The following is a 17,927-nucleotide window of genomic DNA, read 5'->3' on the forward strand; positions in this document are numbered from 1 at the left end:
GCACTAACAGAGACCTATGCAGAGCCATCTGCTTTCACTTAGCATTCTTATACTAAATGTAAAATAGCAATTCTATTAATCATGCTTGTTTTCCTAAAGACTGCCTTAAGACTGTGTTCTTTGCTTTTTCAAATGATCATTCTGGATTTCATTTTTTCTTCTGTTTGCACAGTTAAATGTATTTTCTAAGGGATTACACATATCTATGAAAACAAATAGTTAAAAGGTACTGCCTACATTAATGAAAAACTCATGAGATATCTGTGATTTATGACCAAATCATGAGTTGACTCAATAAACAGAAGCATTTTTGGAGCCTTTCTTTCTTCTCAGACCTCTCTAAGTCAATTTTGATTAAAATCACGGAAGCCGTACCTTCATCTGGCCGACTATCCTTGTCGTCAGGTGTATAACCAATGGCTGCAAGTCCCAGACGGTTCATCCATCTAATAAAATAATAGACAAGGAAGAAGAATATTTAAAGGACTCTTCAGTGGTAAATGCTGTGGCCTACATTCTCTTATAATGTAGAAAAAACAGAGGAAAGAGAAGTAGTAGTGTAAAAACCAATGGTTTTCAAACTGAGAAAAACTTGACTTATACTTTCATCAGAGTAATGAGGTTACATGGAGGATGCAGCCACTAAAGTACACAGAGTCCGAGGAGCCATGGAGAAATCTGATCTCAATCCACAGCTCATGGAGAACCAGAGCCTCTATGCGTCTCTCTGTAACTCAATCTGTGCCAGCCTAGCACTGTTGAGAGCCAGGATGCCAATGGTCTATCACGCCACCAAAATGGAGCAGCAAACACACAGCGCACCAGCTAACACTGCAAATAGCAGAATTAATTAACACCTACTTTTTTATACATATTTCCATTGGATACTTAGGGGAGCATGCTGTATAGAGCAGAGGCTTCCTAAGTTTGCCCCCCTTCAAGTGTAATCAAATATCCATTGAATCCTAACTGCATAGTGCTTGTGTGGAAGGGCTTCCATGGTTTCGGGGAGGGGAACATACTACATTGGTTCTGAGGCCCCCTCTGCTTGTTTCTGGGCCTTTGCATCCCTTTATGGCCCCACAGAACTGGCTCAAAGACAGATCAATTGCTGGTGCACCTACTGCCAAAGTAATAATTACTTCAGAAACCAACAACAGTATTTTCCATGGTGACATCCATTGTACATTCATGGTGATAATACAAGACAGTATTAAAATAAAAACAGAAAGATTTCATGATTTCATACAGACATAAATTATGAAAGAAAATTCTGTACTTGTAGAATCAGAAAGCTAAAAGTGAAAATGAGACTGTAGTATATGATTGACTTCTGAAGTATCAGTCTAGGTGTACATACGATTGGAGTCATGGAAGAAAATTTTGATCTCTGTTATCTTCTGTGATTATGGCTTTGCTTTTATCCAGAAAGAAATATACCCTGACAGCATCAATAATAATATAATCTATAAAGGGATATTACCCTGACAACATGCTACAATTTTGCACACACATTTACTCTTTTACCCCTGAGCAGCTCCTTATTTAACAAGATGATCTGGTATTTTCAAAACCAGACCATTAGATAAAGCATATTTTGGGACTAATTCTCCAAACTCCATCCTCGCTGAAATACACTAAGTTTGTATTTATACAATATATTTACTTGAATCGTATAAAAAGAAAAAAATGAACAGAATTAGAGAGAAGGTAAAGATACTTGATTGAAATAGACTTCCTTCTGGAGAGTTCTATCAAGTGTAATTCATTTCCTTTTGCCTGCATATAGAATGATCATGTTACACTGAATGAATCAGCCAATTTTCAGCAATAATGAAACATCAGGATCACAATGGATGAAGCAAAAACCCTAATATGAACATCAGTGTTTTCTATGCCAGATTTCTCTTGATAACTAAAAAGCATTCTCTCATTCAGAAATATTAAAAATGTGTTCATAATAGAAATTGAGAACAATCAGGCTGCAGCCTCAAATATTTCCTTAATCAACAAAGACTTAACAGCTGTCTAAAAGACAGCAGTTTCCTTATACAGTGAGATTACATGCTTTTTGGAAGCAATTCTGCCCTTTTTTAAATAGCACAACTTGACGCTGATACAGTTAATCAACCAAGGATAAAATTATTAGCCATGTGACAAGATTACCCTTCAAGGGCTTCTCATAAGACAAACGTTCATGAATAACATATGTATTACAAGAACGTTGATTTTTGTGTAAGTTACATGAAGAAAGATAGTTTAATATACTTCTTTCCTATTTAAATGTGAACAATATTCAACAATAAATTTCTAACTCACTGAATCTGTGAGTATTCTGATGGTACAGCATATGAAAGGGGATATAAAATGAGGGAAAAGTCATTGCTACCATAAAAAGAAGGCAATGTAGAAGTGAGATAAAATGGTCTAATGGTTTAAGCAAGGACTTGTGAGTCAGAATGCTTTTGTTCTAATACTGGATCTGTCACTGACTTACTATGTGGTCCTCAGCAAACCACTTAATTTAGCTGAATCACAGCTTTCTCAGGTATACAATAAGGACAATGACCAACTTAATTTTCAGACTTACAGGGGTGTTGTGAAAATTAATTTGTTTGTAGACCTGTGAAGATATGAAAAACTACCTACTAAAACGTTAAGTATTATTGTTATTAAATGAAAAAGGGTGGAAAATGTAGAAATAGGAATGAAAATGCAGATCACTTTTCACAAACATCAGGTGCAAATGTTAAAACTGCCTACAGAGATCTAATTTATTTGCTTTGCCATCCCAAATAACTGATCTCAAGAACATACAGAAGTTATTTTTAAACAATGAACAGTTCTTTAACATTTTCTCCACTATAATACCCAGCAATACAAGTTCATTCAACAAAAGGCATGTTTATAATTTGTGAGATACTTGCTTTTCTTGACAAAAGCTATTATTTATCACAATAACTGAAATCACATTTCCCCTTGTTCTTTACTAATAATTAGTGTTGGTAATTTTAAAATTGTGTTCCTGAATCGTGAAATTACATATCATAATATGGCACTGACTGTGAATATAAAAGTTCTCACTTATGTAATTATATGAGAGGTTTGTCACGTTTCTTTTCCTTTAAAAATTTTATTGGTGTCTTGCTTTAGAAAAATACTGTTACTGTTTGTCTTTAGACACTTATGACCTGATACTGATCTCATTTTTTTGCTAGCTAAGTATAAATTATCATCCATCAGTCCTTACTCAAGCAAAATGACCACTGACTTCAGTTGGAGTTTCACCTGAATAAGGACTGCAGGACCAGGAAATATAATTGATATGACTCAGAGAAGGAAAATTATTCAGTCACAAACGCATAATAATTTATTTTTGTTGACATTTACCAAAACTTTAAACTTACGTTAAATTCACAGGAACACCATGAATGTACTGAATAAAGTTACTAATATGAATATGTATAGTCTATGCAAAACTGGCTATGTGAAGGAGCAGAGAGGCAGCTGCCAGGCACAGCAGGGATTAAAGAAAACCTTTGCGTTCAGTTAGCCTCACCCGTTATACCTGAAGCCAATGCCAGGCCTGGAAGGGGGAGAAAAGAAGGTAGCCTGGCTCAGTTAGGGGCTGACTGGTGAAGAGGTAGGAGCTCTCTGTGTGTCTGCCTGAAGGCACAGATGCAACCTCCCTGCCAATGCAGCCACTGGAAGCAAGTAAGTCTTCCCCTGCCAAGGGGGATCTCTACTGCCAATCGCCAACCATGGGGAAACTGGACTAGCAGGGCCATGCCCCAAACTAAAGGACTTACAACAGGTCCTGAGCCTCCCACTCATGGCTGGGAGCAAGATCCAGCTCCCCTGTCTAGGGGTGTGAGTGGCCCAGGACTCTAAGCCAGGACCTCAGGGAAAGGAGGGCAGGTTCTGCCCTCCAGCCCCTATCCAAATGCTAGGCTGCCCGGCCACTGAAGGCCCTATCACAGGCTACAAACATGATGATAGTGAAGATCATGCAGAGGCATTAAAATTTCCAAAAGAACTGTAAGAAAACTGAAAAATTTTCTCTTAAATTGACAGAAGCAAAACTGTATTTGTATACAGATGTTACCCCATTCTACCTCAATAATCTAAACATTGGAAGGACTGCCATTTTATTCTTTTGTAGTCTGAATAAAATTAGGTTTTTAGATTCAATATGAGTAGATATGAAACAACTTACATTATTTAATATTATAGAATATATCAATTTATTTTTAATATTTTGGGACTAATTTTGAATTAAGACAGTATGACCATCAAGTTTATCAAAAGTACTGTATTTAGATATATTCTATTACAGACCATATCACGATATATAATTCCAAAGAAAATTGAGAGATTTCTAAAGAGAAAATTTAGACAATTTAAGCAATTCAGTTTTATTTGTACTACAGAATTACAAAATTGAAAGAATTAGAATAAAAAGTTATCAAGGAGTAGTCTATCATTTGCTAGCTACATGCATTAGATTTGAGGTAAAAATGATGTTAGTGAAAGTGGACTATAGCTTCAGTCTGATTAACTTCCTTAGTATGCAGTGTGTACTAGTGTCAAAGATAATCATGAAGGGGAATTTCCATAATTCTTATTAATGAGACAGTGTTCCAGCATCTGATTTTATCAACCTCCCCCATCCTCCACAATAAGAAAAGGTTACTGAACTGGTGGAATGCTATTTATTTATTACACCACAAAATCCCTAGTTCCAAAACTTTGCAACTAAGTCAAACTGGCTGTGCAGTGGCAACCTTTACAAACTGTGTATGATAAGTGGCAACTGCCTGAGGTGCCTCTGTGCTATGGGTAGCAGCATTTCCATGAGTTACCTGCTGCCTGTTCTCACTCAGCATAGGGCATTTATTCCTCAGGTGCTCCGTGGAATTACAATAATAGCACCTTCTGTGGCTCTTCTGCTTTTACAGGAGATTTGGGACAAGGACTGGAGGAGTTAACGTGGGGAGGTGAGTGTCCAGCCTCCCATCCACCTTCCTTCTTCCCAGTGGAAAATTGGGAACCTTGCTTCCCACCAACTAAAACCCCTCTGCCTGTGATTTATTCCAACTAGGTGCTTGAGATTGTTCACATTTATCTGCAAAAGTTGCAAGTTCTTCAATCATCTCTACCTTTTTATCCCCTAAACACTGTTTTACATCATCATTAGACATATTCAGGAACTGTTCCTGAGCAACCAAATCATACTTTGCTTCAAAGCTTGTAATACCTTTTCCCCTTGCCCACTTATCCAGTAGATCTCTCATTTGATTCACATAAACCGCATTACTTAATCCAGACTCTCTCTTAAGTCTTCTAAATTTTACTACTAAATTTTATATGTTTCAGGTGTAATCTGAAACCATTTTAAAACCAATTCCTTAAATTTACCATAATCCACAGCATCACCAATTGGCATCTTATTGATTATGTCCAGACCTCTCCCAGTCAACTTTGCAACCCAAGTGATCATCTGTTGATCCTCAGGAATCGCATGGAGCATACACAGTCTCTCAAAGGTGATGAAATATTCAGCAATGTCCCCAGACTCACTGTATGGAGGTGTAATGCGGCTGGACTCACCACTGCAGTGCTTCCTGCTGGCCGTCTGGGGAATTAGCTTGGGGATTGCCAGTACGCCCTTCTCAGGTGGTGTCTCACCCATCATCTCATCTGTCTCCACCTCCAAGACCAGTGTCACGCTCCGGACCACGTCATCCTCTTCTGGACACAGCCCTCCAGTGGTGTCCAGGTCGGTCCTTTCCCCCCTTACAGGGGACCGACAGTCCTTAGTCCAACGACTTGCCTCAGTGGCAAACCGCAGTTCCAACTCTAGCCGCTTGTCTCAGTGGCAAACTACAGTCCATTCACTGGCCACTCCCCTCAGTGGCAAGTGGGGGCAACGGGGAAGGGGGGGAAGACACCCGGGCCTACCCGCTACTCTGGAACTTGACCCAGGGACCCTATAGCTGGCCACCATGTGTTGCCCCTCCTCCAACTCCGTTGTCTCCTTCCCTGGGCCACTTCCCCCGCAGCCCCAGAACCAACTCTGCCCTTGTATCAGGGCCTCAGCTTGGCAGCCATCAGCCTGGAGCTGTCTCATACTCTGCTGACCCTACCCAGCACTGCTCTGTCCATGGTCCTCCTCCCTCAAACTCCAGGGAGTTTTCTCTGCCCTCTGCTCTGCTCAGCAGCACCTTCTTATATGGGCCAACCTGGCCCTGATTGGCTGTTCCAATAAAGCGTCTTCTGATTGGCTGGCACTATAAGCCTTTTAGTCATTGGCTGCCTCCTGTGCAGCCTCCCCAGGGTGGCTTTAACCCCTTACCTACCAGTGATGGGCAGCCATCCATCAAAGGAGGGCACAGCTTCTCCCATTGGGGACTTTTGGAGAGGTGGAGCTCGCTGGTGTAGGGTTCTGTCTCTTCCACTCCATCATAGCCAGTTGATGCTTTTCCTCTTTTTCTTTTTCCTTCAGTTCTTTGTCTTTCAATTCCAGGGCTCTCTGATGTGCTGTCTTTTGTCTGGTATTTTCTGCTTCCCATTCTTTGTCATCCTCCAGCTTTCTCCATTCTCGGGCTTCCTCAGCCTCTAGCTGTCTCAGTTCCATGGCTTTCTCGTAAACTAACTTCTGCCTGGTTGCTTCTGCTTCAGTTTCCATCTGTTTTAATTCCACCTGTCTCTTATGCATTTCCTCATTTTCTTCTACTTGCAATCTGTAGAGCTCCAACTTTTTGGTAGCTTGACTTTCACTCTTCTTACTTTTCTGCCCCTATTTCCCTTACCCAAAATAAGCAAACAGAAAATAACAAACCAGTAACCACTTTGTCTGTTCTCCAGCCAACACACTTAAAACTCACTTAAAATCTACACCAGTGTTTCAAAGCAATAAGCTGTACACATTACCCTGCTTGACTATGCTGCTGTGACAGGTTAGACCCCCCCCAGCTTCTGGGTTGCCACCTGAGGTACTGGGGTTTCACTAAGGCCCTCTTGCTCCACCAGCCTGGACTCCCTCTTCCTGTTTTGCTGAATTAGGCTCTCTGGCCTCTTGAGCACACACACAGGTAGGGCCACACCCAACTACAAACACAGACTGAAGTCATCTGTGTGAGAGAGGATTCGCCCAGTGCTCATGGGCACACCCCTTTTGGGGAATAAACCCAAAACAATACTGTCTTGTGCTGTATAAAAAGATTTGCACAGCACAAGCTCATAAAAATTCGCCCTCTCCCTCAAAATGAAGAGAGATATGCACAACTTCTTACCCCTGCCCCAGTTAGAAATTTCACAAACTGGGTTTAATAATAAACAAAACAAATTTATTAACTATAAAAGGCAGATTTTAAGTGATTATAAGGGATAGCAAACAGGACAAAACAGATTACTGAGCTAATAAAACAACACATGCATACTAAGCTTAAGATCTTAAAGAGTCTGGTTTCAAGAAGTAATTTCTTACCCTAAATGTTATTTTAGGTAAGTTGCAGAGTTTCAGTAGCTTAGAGTTGCAGTTATTTTTCTTATAGACTGGACCCCCGTCTCAGTCTGGACTCACCCCTGCTTTTCCCTTCAGGTCAGTTCCTTTGTCCCTTCAGGCTCTTTAAGAAAGTCCTTCTTCTTGGTTAGGCAATGGAGGAGAGTCCAGATTTACCCCCTCCCCAGCCTTGAAAAGGATTTACCTAAGGTGGGAAACCTTTGTTTCATCCCCATCTGCCTACAGAGAAGAAGTTCCAGCAATGTCCAAGGTGGTATTTTGTATCAAGTGACAGGACCACCTGACCTGGTAGTGTCACAGCTACATCCGAGGACATCTCTCAGGAAAGAGAGAGATTAGTATCTTTAGAGTTCTATTGTTCTTCTTAAATGGGTCATTCAGGAGGCAATTGCCTATGGCCTGGTGAGTGTTCCCCCAAGTACACAGACAGTTGTAATTGTTACATAGTCAATATTCCTAACTTCAGATACAGAAATGACACATGTATACAAATTGAATAATCACATTCAGTAAATCATAACCATTCCAATTATATCTTACATGAGCCATCTTGCATAAAATATATCATAGTTATGCCATATTCATATCATAACCATATTTCTATGAAGAATATGGGGTGTAACGTCACAATATGCTCTAAGAATTATTTTAGCGATGTTCTATGGCCTGTGTTATACAGGAGGTCAGATAGATTAGATAATCACAATGGTCCAATCTGGCCTTGGAATCTATTAATCACTTAAAAATTCTTCTTGCCAAATTTATCACATTGTCCATGCCTCATAATACAATATAACCTGAGGTGGGTGAAAAGAAGAACAGTAAATACAGTAAATTCTAGGAACAAAGGTGCAAAATGCATACATCTGAAATATTCTAGGTATTTCAGTTATTCTTATAAACAATACAACTTTCCTCAGTTGACACAAAGTATTAGATTATTATGGCTAGTCTGTCAAAGCCTTTACTTAGCTACAGAGGGGAACAGGGGTGAACAAGGCTGCCATTACTCTTTTGCTAGGCCCTCTGCTCTGATTGTGACTTTGGCCATGCTGGGGAGAGCAGGGACTCTTTGCCTTCTACTCCTTTCAGCAAGCAAGTGGGGAGGGGAGGTGGAGAAGAGAAGCAGGAAGTGGGAGGAGCCCAGATTCCCTCTTTCTTTCAGCCCACTTGCCAACTAGAATAGCTCAGAGGAAAGCAAGCCGCTCCATGGAAATAAGTGAAGTAATTTACTCCTCCCCCAGAGCAAAGGGTGCCCAGGGCCACTTTGCAGATCTCGTGAAAAGATATAGATATAGAGATAAAACTTGTTGAATGTGTTCTGAGACTTGAAGATGGTGTATTTCCAGCCTTTATATAACCTTCTAAATTAGCATATCTTATCCATTTGAAAATGGTTGTATTAGATGTTTTGAGGCTTTTTTCATGCCAAGATTAAGAGATGAACAAGGCATCTGACTTCCTAAAGGATTTTGTCCTGTCTAGAAAGAATTTGATGATTCTGTAGACAACCAGACAAAGCCATTGGGACTCTTGAGGATGAGCAGGTTTAGACAAAAGATGTTTTGATTGAAATTGTAAAGAGAAACTACTTTTGGCAGGAATTCTGGGGTAGACCTGAGTACTAGATGATATAAAGGAAGTTAAAGAAAAAGGCGTTTTGATACAGAATGCAATCAACTCATGGATCCTTCTGGTGAAGATGATTGCATTTTAAAAAGTAACCTACATTGAAAGAGACAGAAGGTCTTCCAGATATGATCCACACTCTTGGAGGTTCACCCTCTCAAGTTCCAATCTGTCAACAGGAATTTGACTGGATCCTGCACTTTTGGACCCTGCACAGTAAGATCGTCTTTGAGGTGCAGCTTCCCAGGAACACACAGAGGCATCTCTTGTAGATGAGAGAACCAGAGCCAAAAGAGAGCTATAAGAATTTACCTTGCCCTACCTCACCTGATTTTATTGGCTTTTCTGGCACAGAAAGTCAAATCATGTATCAGATGGCCAGTCCATCTGAATGAGATGTAGGAGTTGCAAGATATTTCTTCTGGTGTCTGGAGCAGAAGAGATCCATTTTTAAAAATTATTTTTGGCTCAGTTTTAATGATGCTCCACCAGAGGAGAAACAGATAAAGAGAAAACAAGGAAGCTGGAAAAGAGGAGAGGAGTAAGTGTGATCCCTATGGCTCTCAGATCCATCCCCTTGAGGCTCCTCAATTCTGCTGGAGGAGACCACTTGCCTTGATATAAGAGCAGTGCTTTTAAGATACACTAATTCAGGAGCTGGTTTTTCAATTTCTAAGTTAAGGGTAATAAAAAGACTGCAAGGAATGGCCCTGCCAGCAATCAAAAGAAAACAATGAAGTAGAGAAAATCAGAGACATTTAATGAACAATTTCTGGTAGGTCCAATTATTCAGTCCTAAAGGAGATATCAGAATCAAGGAGAAATTTTACTATGTCATTTTATAGCTTAAGGGGAGTTATGACAAAATCAATTACTATAAGATGGTTCTTTCTCCTGATTCAAAAAAAAAGCTCAGTGACCTGGAGCTTTAATGCTGGTGGGATAAATCCCACCTTCAGGTTACAATGCAGTACGAGAAAAGTCGCTGACATACAGAATTACCATTACTCATGGAAACAAACTACCACAGACATTTTTAGAATCCTCTTTTCTTCCTTTGGGGTTTGAACAAATTCACTATATAAGCTATTAAATTGTCAGCAGGGGACTGGATGAAACAGTCCTCTATGTATGGGTCACTAGTTTATATTTGGCTGCAGCTGGTAGTGACCGATAGCCATTGCCATCTGATAGCTGTTTTAGTGGGCCACAATGAGTGGATGGTCTCAGTCCAATTCTTAGTGGATAGCTTTATAAATAAAGCATCCATATATTCTTCACTTTTTACTTCAAGTGCACTCAAGATGCTACATTAGTAATAAAATCCATCTCTCTACATTTTAATAAATTTCATTCCTATGGTATCTGAGCACCAGATACAATGCAATACTCCTGATACAATACAAGATAAATGATCATAAAATAGAAAATTTAAAACCAAATAAAACACCAGAAAGTTGTCATAAAAATGACCATCACCATTGGGACTAATTGTCATACTTTTGAGCATTTTCTCAATAGCAGCCAATAAGTGAATGGAAATAAAATCTGAACAATTAGAAATGTTCTTTTTGACTATTAGAAATGGTTCCTTTTGGTCTGGGAAGAGACAACATTGGGCTAACATTTTAGAAGTTTAAAAAACAAATATTTTAATGGTACATATCTGAACATGAGCTATTTTCTTTTAAACTTGAATAGCAAGAGCTATTAACAGCAAATTTTGACAAACATAATGAATAAATATGGTCTAGGACTCTATGAGTACTACACACTGTGTCCTCTTCAGATAATTCTATCCTTTGAAATCACCATTTTTATGTTTCATAGTCACTTTATAACATGGAAGACTGTGACAATTTCATTAGGGTAGGAAGGAATGATGAGTGTATTTGGCAGTGAATGTTAGTGTTTCAGTGTAGTTGCTGGTTATTGTGTTTTAAAAACTGGAAGAAGTGCACAGATCATGGGATGGACACTCCTAGTTAGGTATGTTTTAAAAATGGAAATAAATAATTCTTCCAAATGACAAACCATCTCCTGAGAAACAAAACTAATTTCCAAGAACAGTATTACTATATTTGAAGAAGGTGTGGTATTCTTAACTATAATGACCTGTTTGAAATTTGCAGCTAGTACCTTTAATTAAAAATTTAAAAAATTTAAAAAATAATGTGTTCCTTGAAACTTTATAAAATAAACTACCTTTCTGGTTACTAGATTTCTGAATCTGTTTCTAGTTTACTCATTACAAAAATATGCAGGGTCTGCACCAGAGACCAAGTGAAGCTGGTCTTCAGCTGGTACTGAAGTGTGGACACTGGGGATCTTTTCGGTGCCTGAGGGACCTAAGTCATCCTTGTGCTGCCCTTAACTGAGGTAGGATGAGGCAATGTCTCCCTCTTTTTCTTGCTAGGTACCTCAGATGGTGACCTGTGATTGTTCTTTTTAGAAGAGTGGTGCTGAGCCTTACCCCGTCAGCCAGTGAAGAGGACTTGAAACGAGGAACCGTAAAGGAATGCTTTGAAGCAGCTGGAATCCTGGTACTGGCTGCAGAGCCAGTGCTCATCACAGCAATTCTCGAGGACTGTTCAGATCTGGGCAGATTTTGTTTACCCAGATTAGAAGTGGTTTCATAGACTTGTCCAGAAGAAAAAGTTTTAGGAGAGTCTCTCTTCTCTGTTGTGGGTTTTTAAAAAAACATGAACAGCAAATTGAACATTTGTCCATGATGTGCCCCTTACCAAGGCAAAATAAGCATTTTGAGTGACTGTCATTGAGGGTCATACCTGCTTCACATGAGGCATGATACTTAGAATCTGGAGTTTGTTGTTCAGTTATGAAGGCTGAAGAAGCTTGGTAACCAAAAAATGGAAACTTAAGAAAAAATCCTACACTACCTAAGTACTAAACTAGCCTAAAGGAACAACTGTTTACAAAACTTTTTAAATTCACAAGTGCACAAGAGTAAAAACACTGCTCACAGTTCCATCTCATGGCCACAGGTGGTAAGAAGGAATGGAAGGATGTTGACCCTGCTCTACCCTTTATGCAGGTGAATGGCATAAAGGCACTCTGTATGCAGGTGTGGTCCGATGGACACTGCTGACCAAAAGATTCTGCTCTTGATGCATGGGCCACATGCAAACCAAGAGTGGAATATATATGGATAATCACTTGTAGAAGAAACAAACATTTTCAGATTACAAGGGTTTCCTTCAACGCCAATTACACAGTTGCTAAGAAATGTGAGATGCTGGAAGTTTTCCTTCTTATTATAGAAATATATATTCCTCATTATAAGTCTCCTGGGAATCTTCCCCACCCCCCCACTACCTTAAAGAGACTTAGGGTATGTCTTCACCACCTGCCGGATCGGCGGGCAGCGATCAATCCGGCGGGGATTGATTTATTGTGTCTAGTCTAGATGAGATAGATTGCCCCCCCCCCCAGAGTGCTCTCCCGTCGAGTCCTGTACTCCAGCACCATGAGAGGCGCAGGCAGAGTCGACGGGGGAGTGGCAGCAGTTGACTCACCGCGGTGGAGACACCACGGTAAGTAGATCTAAGTACGTCGACTTCAGCTACGTTATTCACGTAGCTGAAGTTGCGTAACTTAGATCTATCTCCTCCTCTGTCCCGCCCCCCCCTCCGCCAGTGTAGACCAGGGCTTAGAGTAAAGTGATTTAACTGATTCTGTCCAGGTTCTTATTTTTTAAAGGTTCATAGTAATGATGGACAATTTGTTGTCAAAAGCATTATTTATACATCACACTATACTAGAGTAAAATGGGTTGTAGGCTGTATTTGACTCATTGACTAAAATATTGCATAACATAGTAAGTCATCCGAAAAAACCCAAAATCTGAATGCATATAATCACAAAACATAATTCTCTCACAAAGGAATATAACTAAAAAAACTATAAAATACATCAAGGTTTTTTCTGAAGCTTAGCTTACAACCTATTATGCTGCTTGAGTGATTTCAAGACAACAATATAAATTAACAAAATATTGCACCTTCTGCATATTTCGAAAGCAGCAGCCAGTGAATCAAAACAAAGAGAATAACTGATCACCGGAAGGCTCTCAAAGCAATAGCAACACACACACACATATGAAAGGCAAAGATAAATAATTTAAGATGGAATCATTTATGTAATAGGAAAGCTTATACAACATGATGAATTTAGTGTGGTAAATTTCTTATTTCAGTCTAAGTAAAGATTCAAGTTCTGCAACACAAAGCTGTAAAATAATACTGGAGAATATAGTGTACTAATATACAATTTGTAAAAAATAGCCTGTGCTAGTCATTGTTAGATTTCTAAACTATAAAGTCCCTGACAGCAGTTCACAGTGATTTTTATCATTTATTTTTTCATTTACATATGGTGCACAGATGATAGCTTGTTTTACAACATAATGGCAGCATCAGTCTTTCATTATAAATAATTAATTGTCAAACTCTTAAGGGATAAAAAGTAGTACATGCTTTGTTTTTCCTTAGTATTTTAACCTATTAAAAAGCATATAGCTAATACCTTAAAGAGATAAACATATATAAGAAGTTAGGGCAAATGCTGCAAAGAAAATTTGACTCTACTGCTAACATTTGTTAGTTCTTTCACAATAAATATAAATCAAAATCAGCTCAAACAACCTATTGAATAGGTCAATAAGAGCTTCTTTAACTCTCTTTCACCTCACACATGCATCTTGCTTTTTCCTAATAATGTTAAAGAATGCCCTTTATGTAACACAGCTGATGAATAGCCTTTAATCTTCTTGACAGGATCAGTTCATTCCCTTAGTCCATTGAATTCAGTCAGTAAATCCAGGGTTGCAGTGTGTATGTTTGACAGAGATGTTACAGGAACAGGCCTCTACAGGAAACAGTAAATGTGAATGGTATTAAAATTTTTCTAGAATCCCAGTATTGTGTATTTCCACTGTAATGTTAGTTACCTACAGGGCACTGGAATCTACAGCATGAAAACGATAGAATTCTGAAGAATTTAGAGAGGCTGATGTGTCTTGGAAATTAAAAAATAAACTGTATTTGGAAAAAATTCATTGAATAAATCATTGGTTTACTCTGGGCAAAATTCAGGCTCTTATGTGTACTTCCCTTCAAACAGGTGGAAAAATGTAACAGGGGAATCCCAGATTCAATACCATCATGTTACTGTTGTGGTACAGGTCACAGGTAAAGTAGGAGGAAGTAGATGCATTCTTGCTTCTCTGTGTGGGAAACACTGTTCCAAAAAAGTGTTCCCTCTGGAGTTCTGCTCCACGCAAAGTTTCTTTCATTACTTCCTTTGTGTTTCTGACACAACCCAGTTGTGAATGTAAAATTAGTTCCTCCCCTTCTAAACCACGAACATAAAACTAATCCGATTCAGAATGAAGTCAGGATATAATGATCTCATTGTCATTTTTATCTTTTGGTTTTGACAGCTGTGTTGGCTCTCCTCCTTGCTGAAGTTTGAACTTTTCTGGAAGCTTGGAAGCTATGGGGTCTTGTTTTCGAACTCTCCTCATTGCACATTTTGTACAAAAATGGCAGGTCTTAAAAATGCAGAGGGAATATATGTCAGAATTCAAATCTCTAGGGAATAGCTGGTTGCATGTCTAATCAAAGATCAGGCAATGAAATTATCTATGCTATACCTGTCAAACAGCCACAATAAAAAACCAGGAGATAGTTTATTCCACTTGCTTAATATGGGTGCTTCTCAACTGGGCCCAGAATTCTATGTGATCACAGGAAGAAGAGAAGTGTTTTGACAGGTCTGCATATGTCAAACATACATGTGTCTGTCTGAATCTCAGCTCTCTGAAGCACAGACGTTCACCTAAACAATGAGGAGTCCCGTGTCACCTTCAAGACTAACAGATTTATTTGAGCATAAGCTTTTGTGGGTAAAAAACCCCACTTCTTCAGATGCATGGAGTGAAAATTACAGATACAGGCATAGATATACTGGCACACGAAGAGAAGGGAGTTACCATACACCTCTCTTCCTCCACAAAAGCTAGTTGGGTTTTATTGTTCTCTTTGATTCGCTTTTCATTCCACAGGATAGACAGAGTTCAACATACACCTTGTACCGTGCAGGGCACACACTTTTCTATGCTACTGAGAATTTATGTCTATGCCACTCTGTGTCATACAGTCTGTGTTCAGGTCACCAGTCTGCTGTGTCTGCCTTCTGAAGGCCCACATAGGGGAAGAGACTGCCCAGGTTGCCAATTAAGGGTTAATTAGTAAATGTACACTGGACCTAATAAAGGTCACCCAAGTTTAGTTAGAGATGGCACTCCTGAGGAGAGAGGAAACTTCTGAGAAGGGGAGCTAAGTTGAAGGTATGCTCCAAGAGACAGCAAGCTCTCTGGGCACCTAGAAGGGATGCTCCTAGAAATGGGAGAATTCTACAGAGAGAGCTGCAGTTGGAACCCCCAAGCAACAGCCAGAAGCCTGGCCTGCCAGAGGTATGAGGTCTCATGGGGAAGAGCTGTCCTGGAGAAGAACTACGCTTGACAGACCTCCATAAACCCCCCTGGACTCCGGACGAAGACTCTAGCCCAGAAGCAGCAAGAGACCTGACTCCAGAGTTGGTGACCTGAGCTGAGTGAACCCCAGGTGAAGAGCCTGGATGGAGATGAGTAGTGGAGTAGATGGATTGGGACTGATTTGGTCTCTCAGCTTGGAAGCTGGGATGAAGGTTTTGTTTAAGCTTTGTGGTGGACTGTCTGTTAAATAAATAAGACCCTCCAAAGAGGGTCCTCCTTAATTTCTAACGCCTTCTTGGACTTGTTTATACTTGGAGTGAAGGCAAGCTTCATCAAGCAGCATCATGCCTGACTATGATAGATATACACAGAGGATAATAACTGAAAAACTGAATTACATAATAACTGAATTAACTGATAATAACTGAATTACATCTCCCCTCCTCCCTTAGCTTTCCTTTCTATCTATTTTCCTGAGACTCTTCCTGCCTCCTCCTTTCCCCCAGCCCTAAGAAAACACTCAGCTTTCCCTCGCCCAATCTTCCTACCTTAACATGAGTTGGTTAAATACATATATACACACATATATAGGCTGTGTTTAAATAATTTTGTGAAAAAAGGAAAATGTATATTGACCATATATTGTTATATCATTACCAATATGTGGCTTAATATCGGTAATTCTGTATTAAGATATGTATCTATACATGTCAAGACCAATGTAATTGCAATGTTTTATTGTAAATTACCCAAGATAGCAATACATAAAATCTTTCCCCAGAACAACAAAATTATGAAGATTGTATATCCTGTCTCCAATGACGATACATGCCTTGTTTTGCCAACCTGGGAGCCCAAGACCAATGGAACACTAAACAGTTAAAAAGTCCTTTTCTGTAAGGAAAGAGGGCACGGGGGTCAATTGTCAAGAGCTGTCCAAGAAGACAGGCTCACACAGAGAATCTGTGGAGGGAATCTTAAGAAGTTGGAACTTCCCCCCTCCAGATCCAGGGAACAGTAAGCCTTAGGGAAAGCCAGGCATGCACATATACTGGTTTATTGTTTTAAAGATTTGTTTTCTCTTACATTTGTTTTCTCTTGGTTCTAAATAAATAACATTTTGCTTTAAGAAGGCTGTTTGGTTACTGGATTCCACTGTCATAGCTCATGGAGGCAACAACTGCAGGGTCTGAACCTATGTTAGACCTGCTGAGCTAGTCATGGTTAGTACCAGAGCACTGCAGCCAAGGCCTTGTCTGAGAGTGGGAGAATTGTGTGATTTCACCCAAAGATTGGTGGTGGATAGAGACCTGAGAGGTGCATTAAAGAGTCCAGGAGTGGTCAGAAGTGCAGTTAGTTGGGACAATAATCCATATACTTGCCCTTGGAGAGTGAGTCATCTCTGGATATCTCCAGTCACTGAACTGAGGAGCAGTTTCCCCAAAATCTCCATGTTTGTGTATGACACAATGCTATAAGCTGAACCAGAGGACAAGTTTAAATTCATTTGTGGAGTATTTAGTTGTAAGAAGGGGAAAATGTTAGACTGTTATCAAAATGAGGTAAGAATTTCACAAGGACACAAGTCCTACTATGCTTTGCTGAAAACTTGTAGAATCCAATAAAAATAAATAAAAGCTTTTTTATTTAAACAAATTAAGTAAGCATTTAATTAGCCTTTACCTGACCAAAGCTCACGTTTCTTGTTTCCCTAAGAAGGATTTTTTTTTAATCTGCAGTCTCATCTTAAAACCCTACAGCAAATACAAGAGTCCAGAACTCTCAAATAAAAATCTATAGTTAAATCACAAAACATCAATTTCTATGGATACATCAATAAACTAAGAAAGATTTGTTTCCATTACACCATATTTACCATAGTTTGCAATAAAATCAGGAGAAAACCAAAGTTCAAAGATATTTTTAGCTGTTGAATATGAATTTATCTCACTAGAATTTAAAGAAGGCTATAATTTAGAATTTATGAACAGAACAGACTGTTTGAGAGTGGTTACTAACATTTCTGAAACAATTGCTGACTTCAGGTGTAAAAGGTGAGGTGATTCTGTATACTCTTGTCTACACTAGAGATATTTTTTAAGTGTTCTCTGCCATTGCTAACAGTGGATCAGTTCATAGCAGGTTTAATTGACACAGTGCTTACTACAGTGGCAGCAGCTGGTTCAGCCTACACCAGGGCTTCTCAAGTTGCTATCTCTGGTGGAATTTAACTGTGGGAATTTTTTTAAAAAGTCA

At 39.3% G+C, this 17,927-nt stretch overlaps 1 protein-coding gene across 1 annotated transcript in view; it reads right to left on the reverse strand.

The window, feature by feature from the left end:
• The window catches only part of LOC125642683 (connector enhancer of kinase suppressor of ras 2), a 545,814-nt gene that overhangs the window by 16,011 nt on the left and 511,876 nt on the right, over positions 1-17,927 (reverse strand). Inside the window, exon 20 of the mRNA XM_075132431.1 lies at positions 376-446. Coding sequence (XP_074988532.1) covers positions 376-446 — 71 coding nt within the window. The remainder of the gene's footprint in view (positions 1-375; positions 447-17,927) is intronic.

Source organism: Caretta caretta, chromosome 9 (assembly GCF_965140235.1).
Source record: "Caretta caretta isolate rCarCar2 chromosome 9, rCarCar1.hap1, whole genome shotgun sequence".
Taxonomy (NCBI): Eukaryota; Metazoa; Chordata; order Testudines; family Cheloniidae; genus Caretta; species Caretta caretta.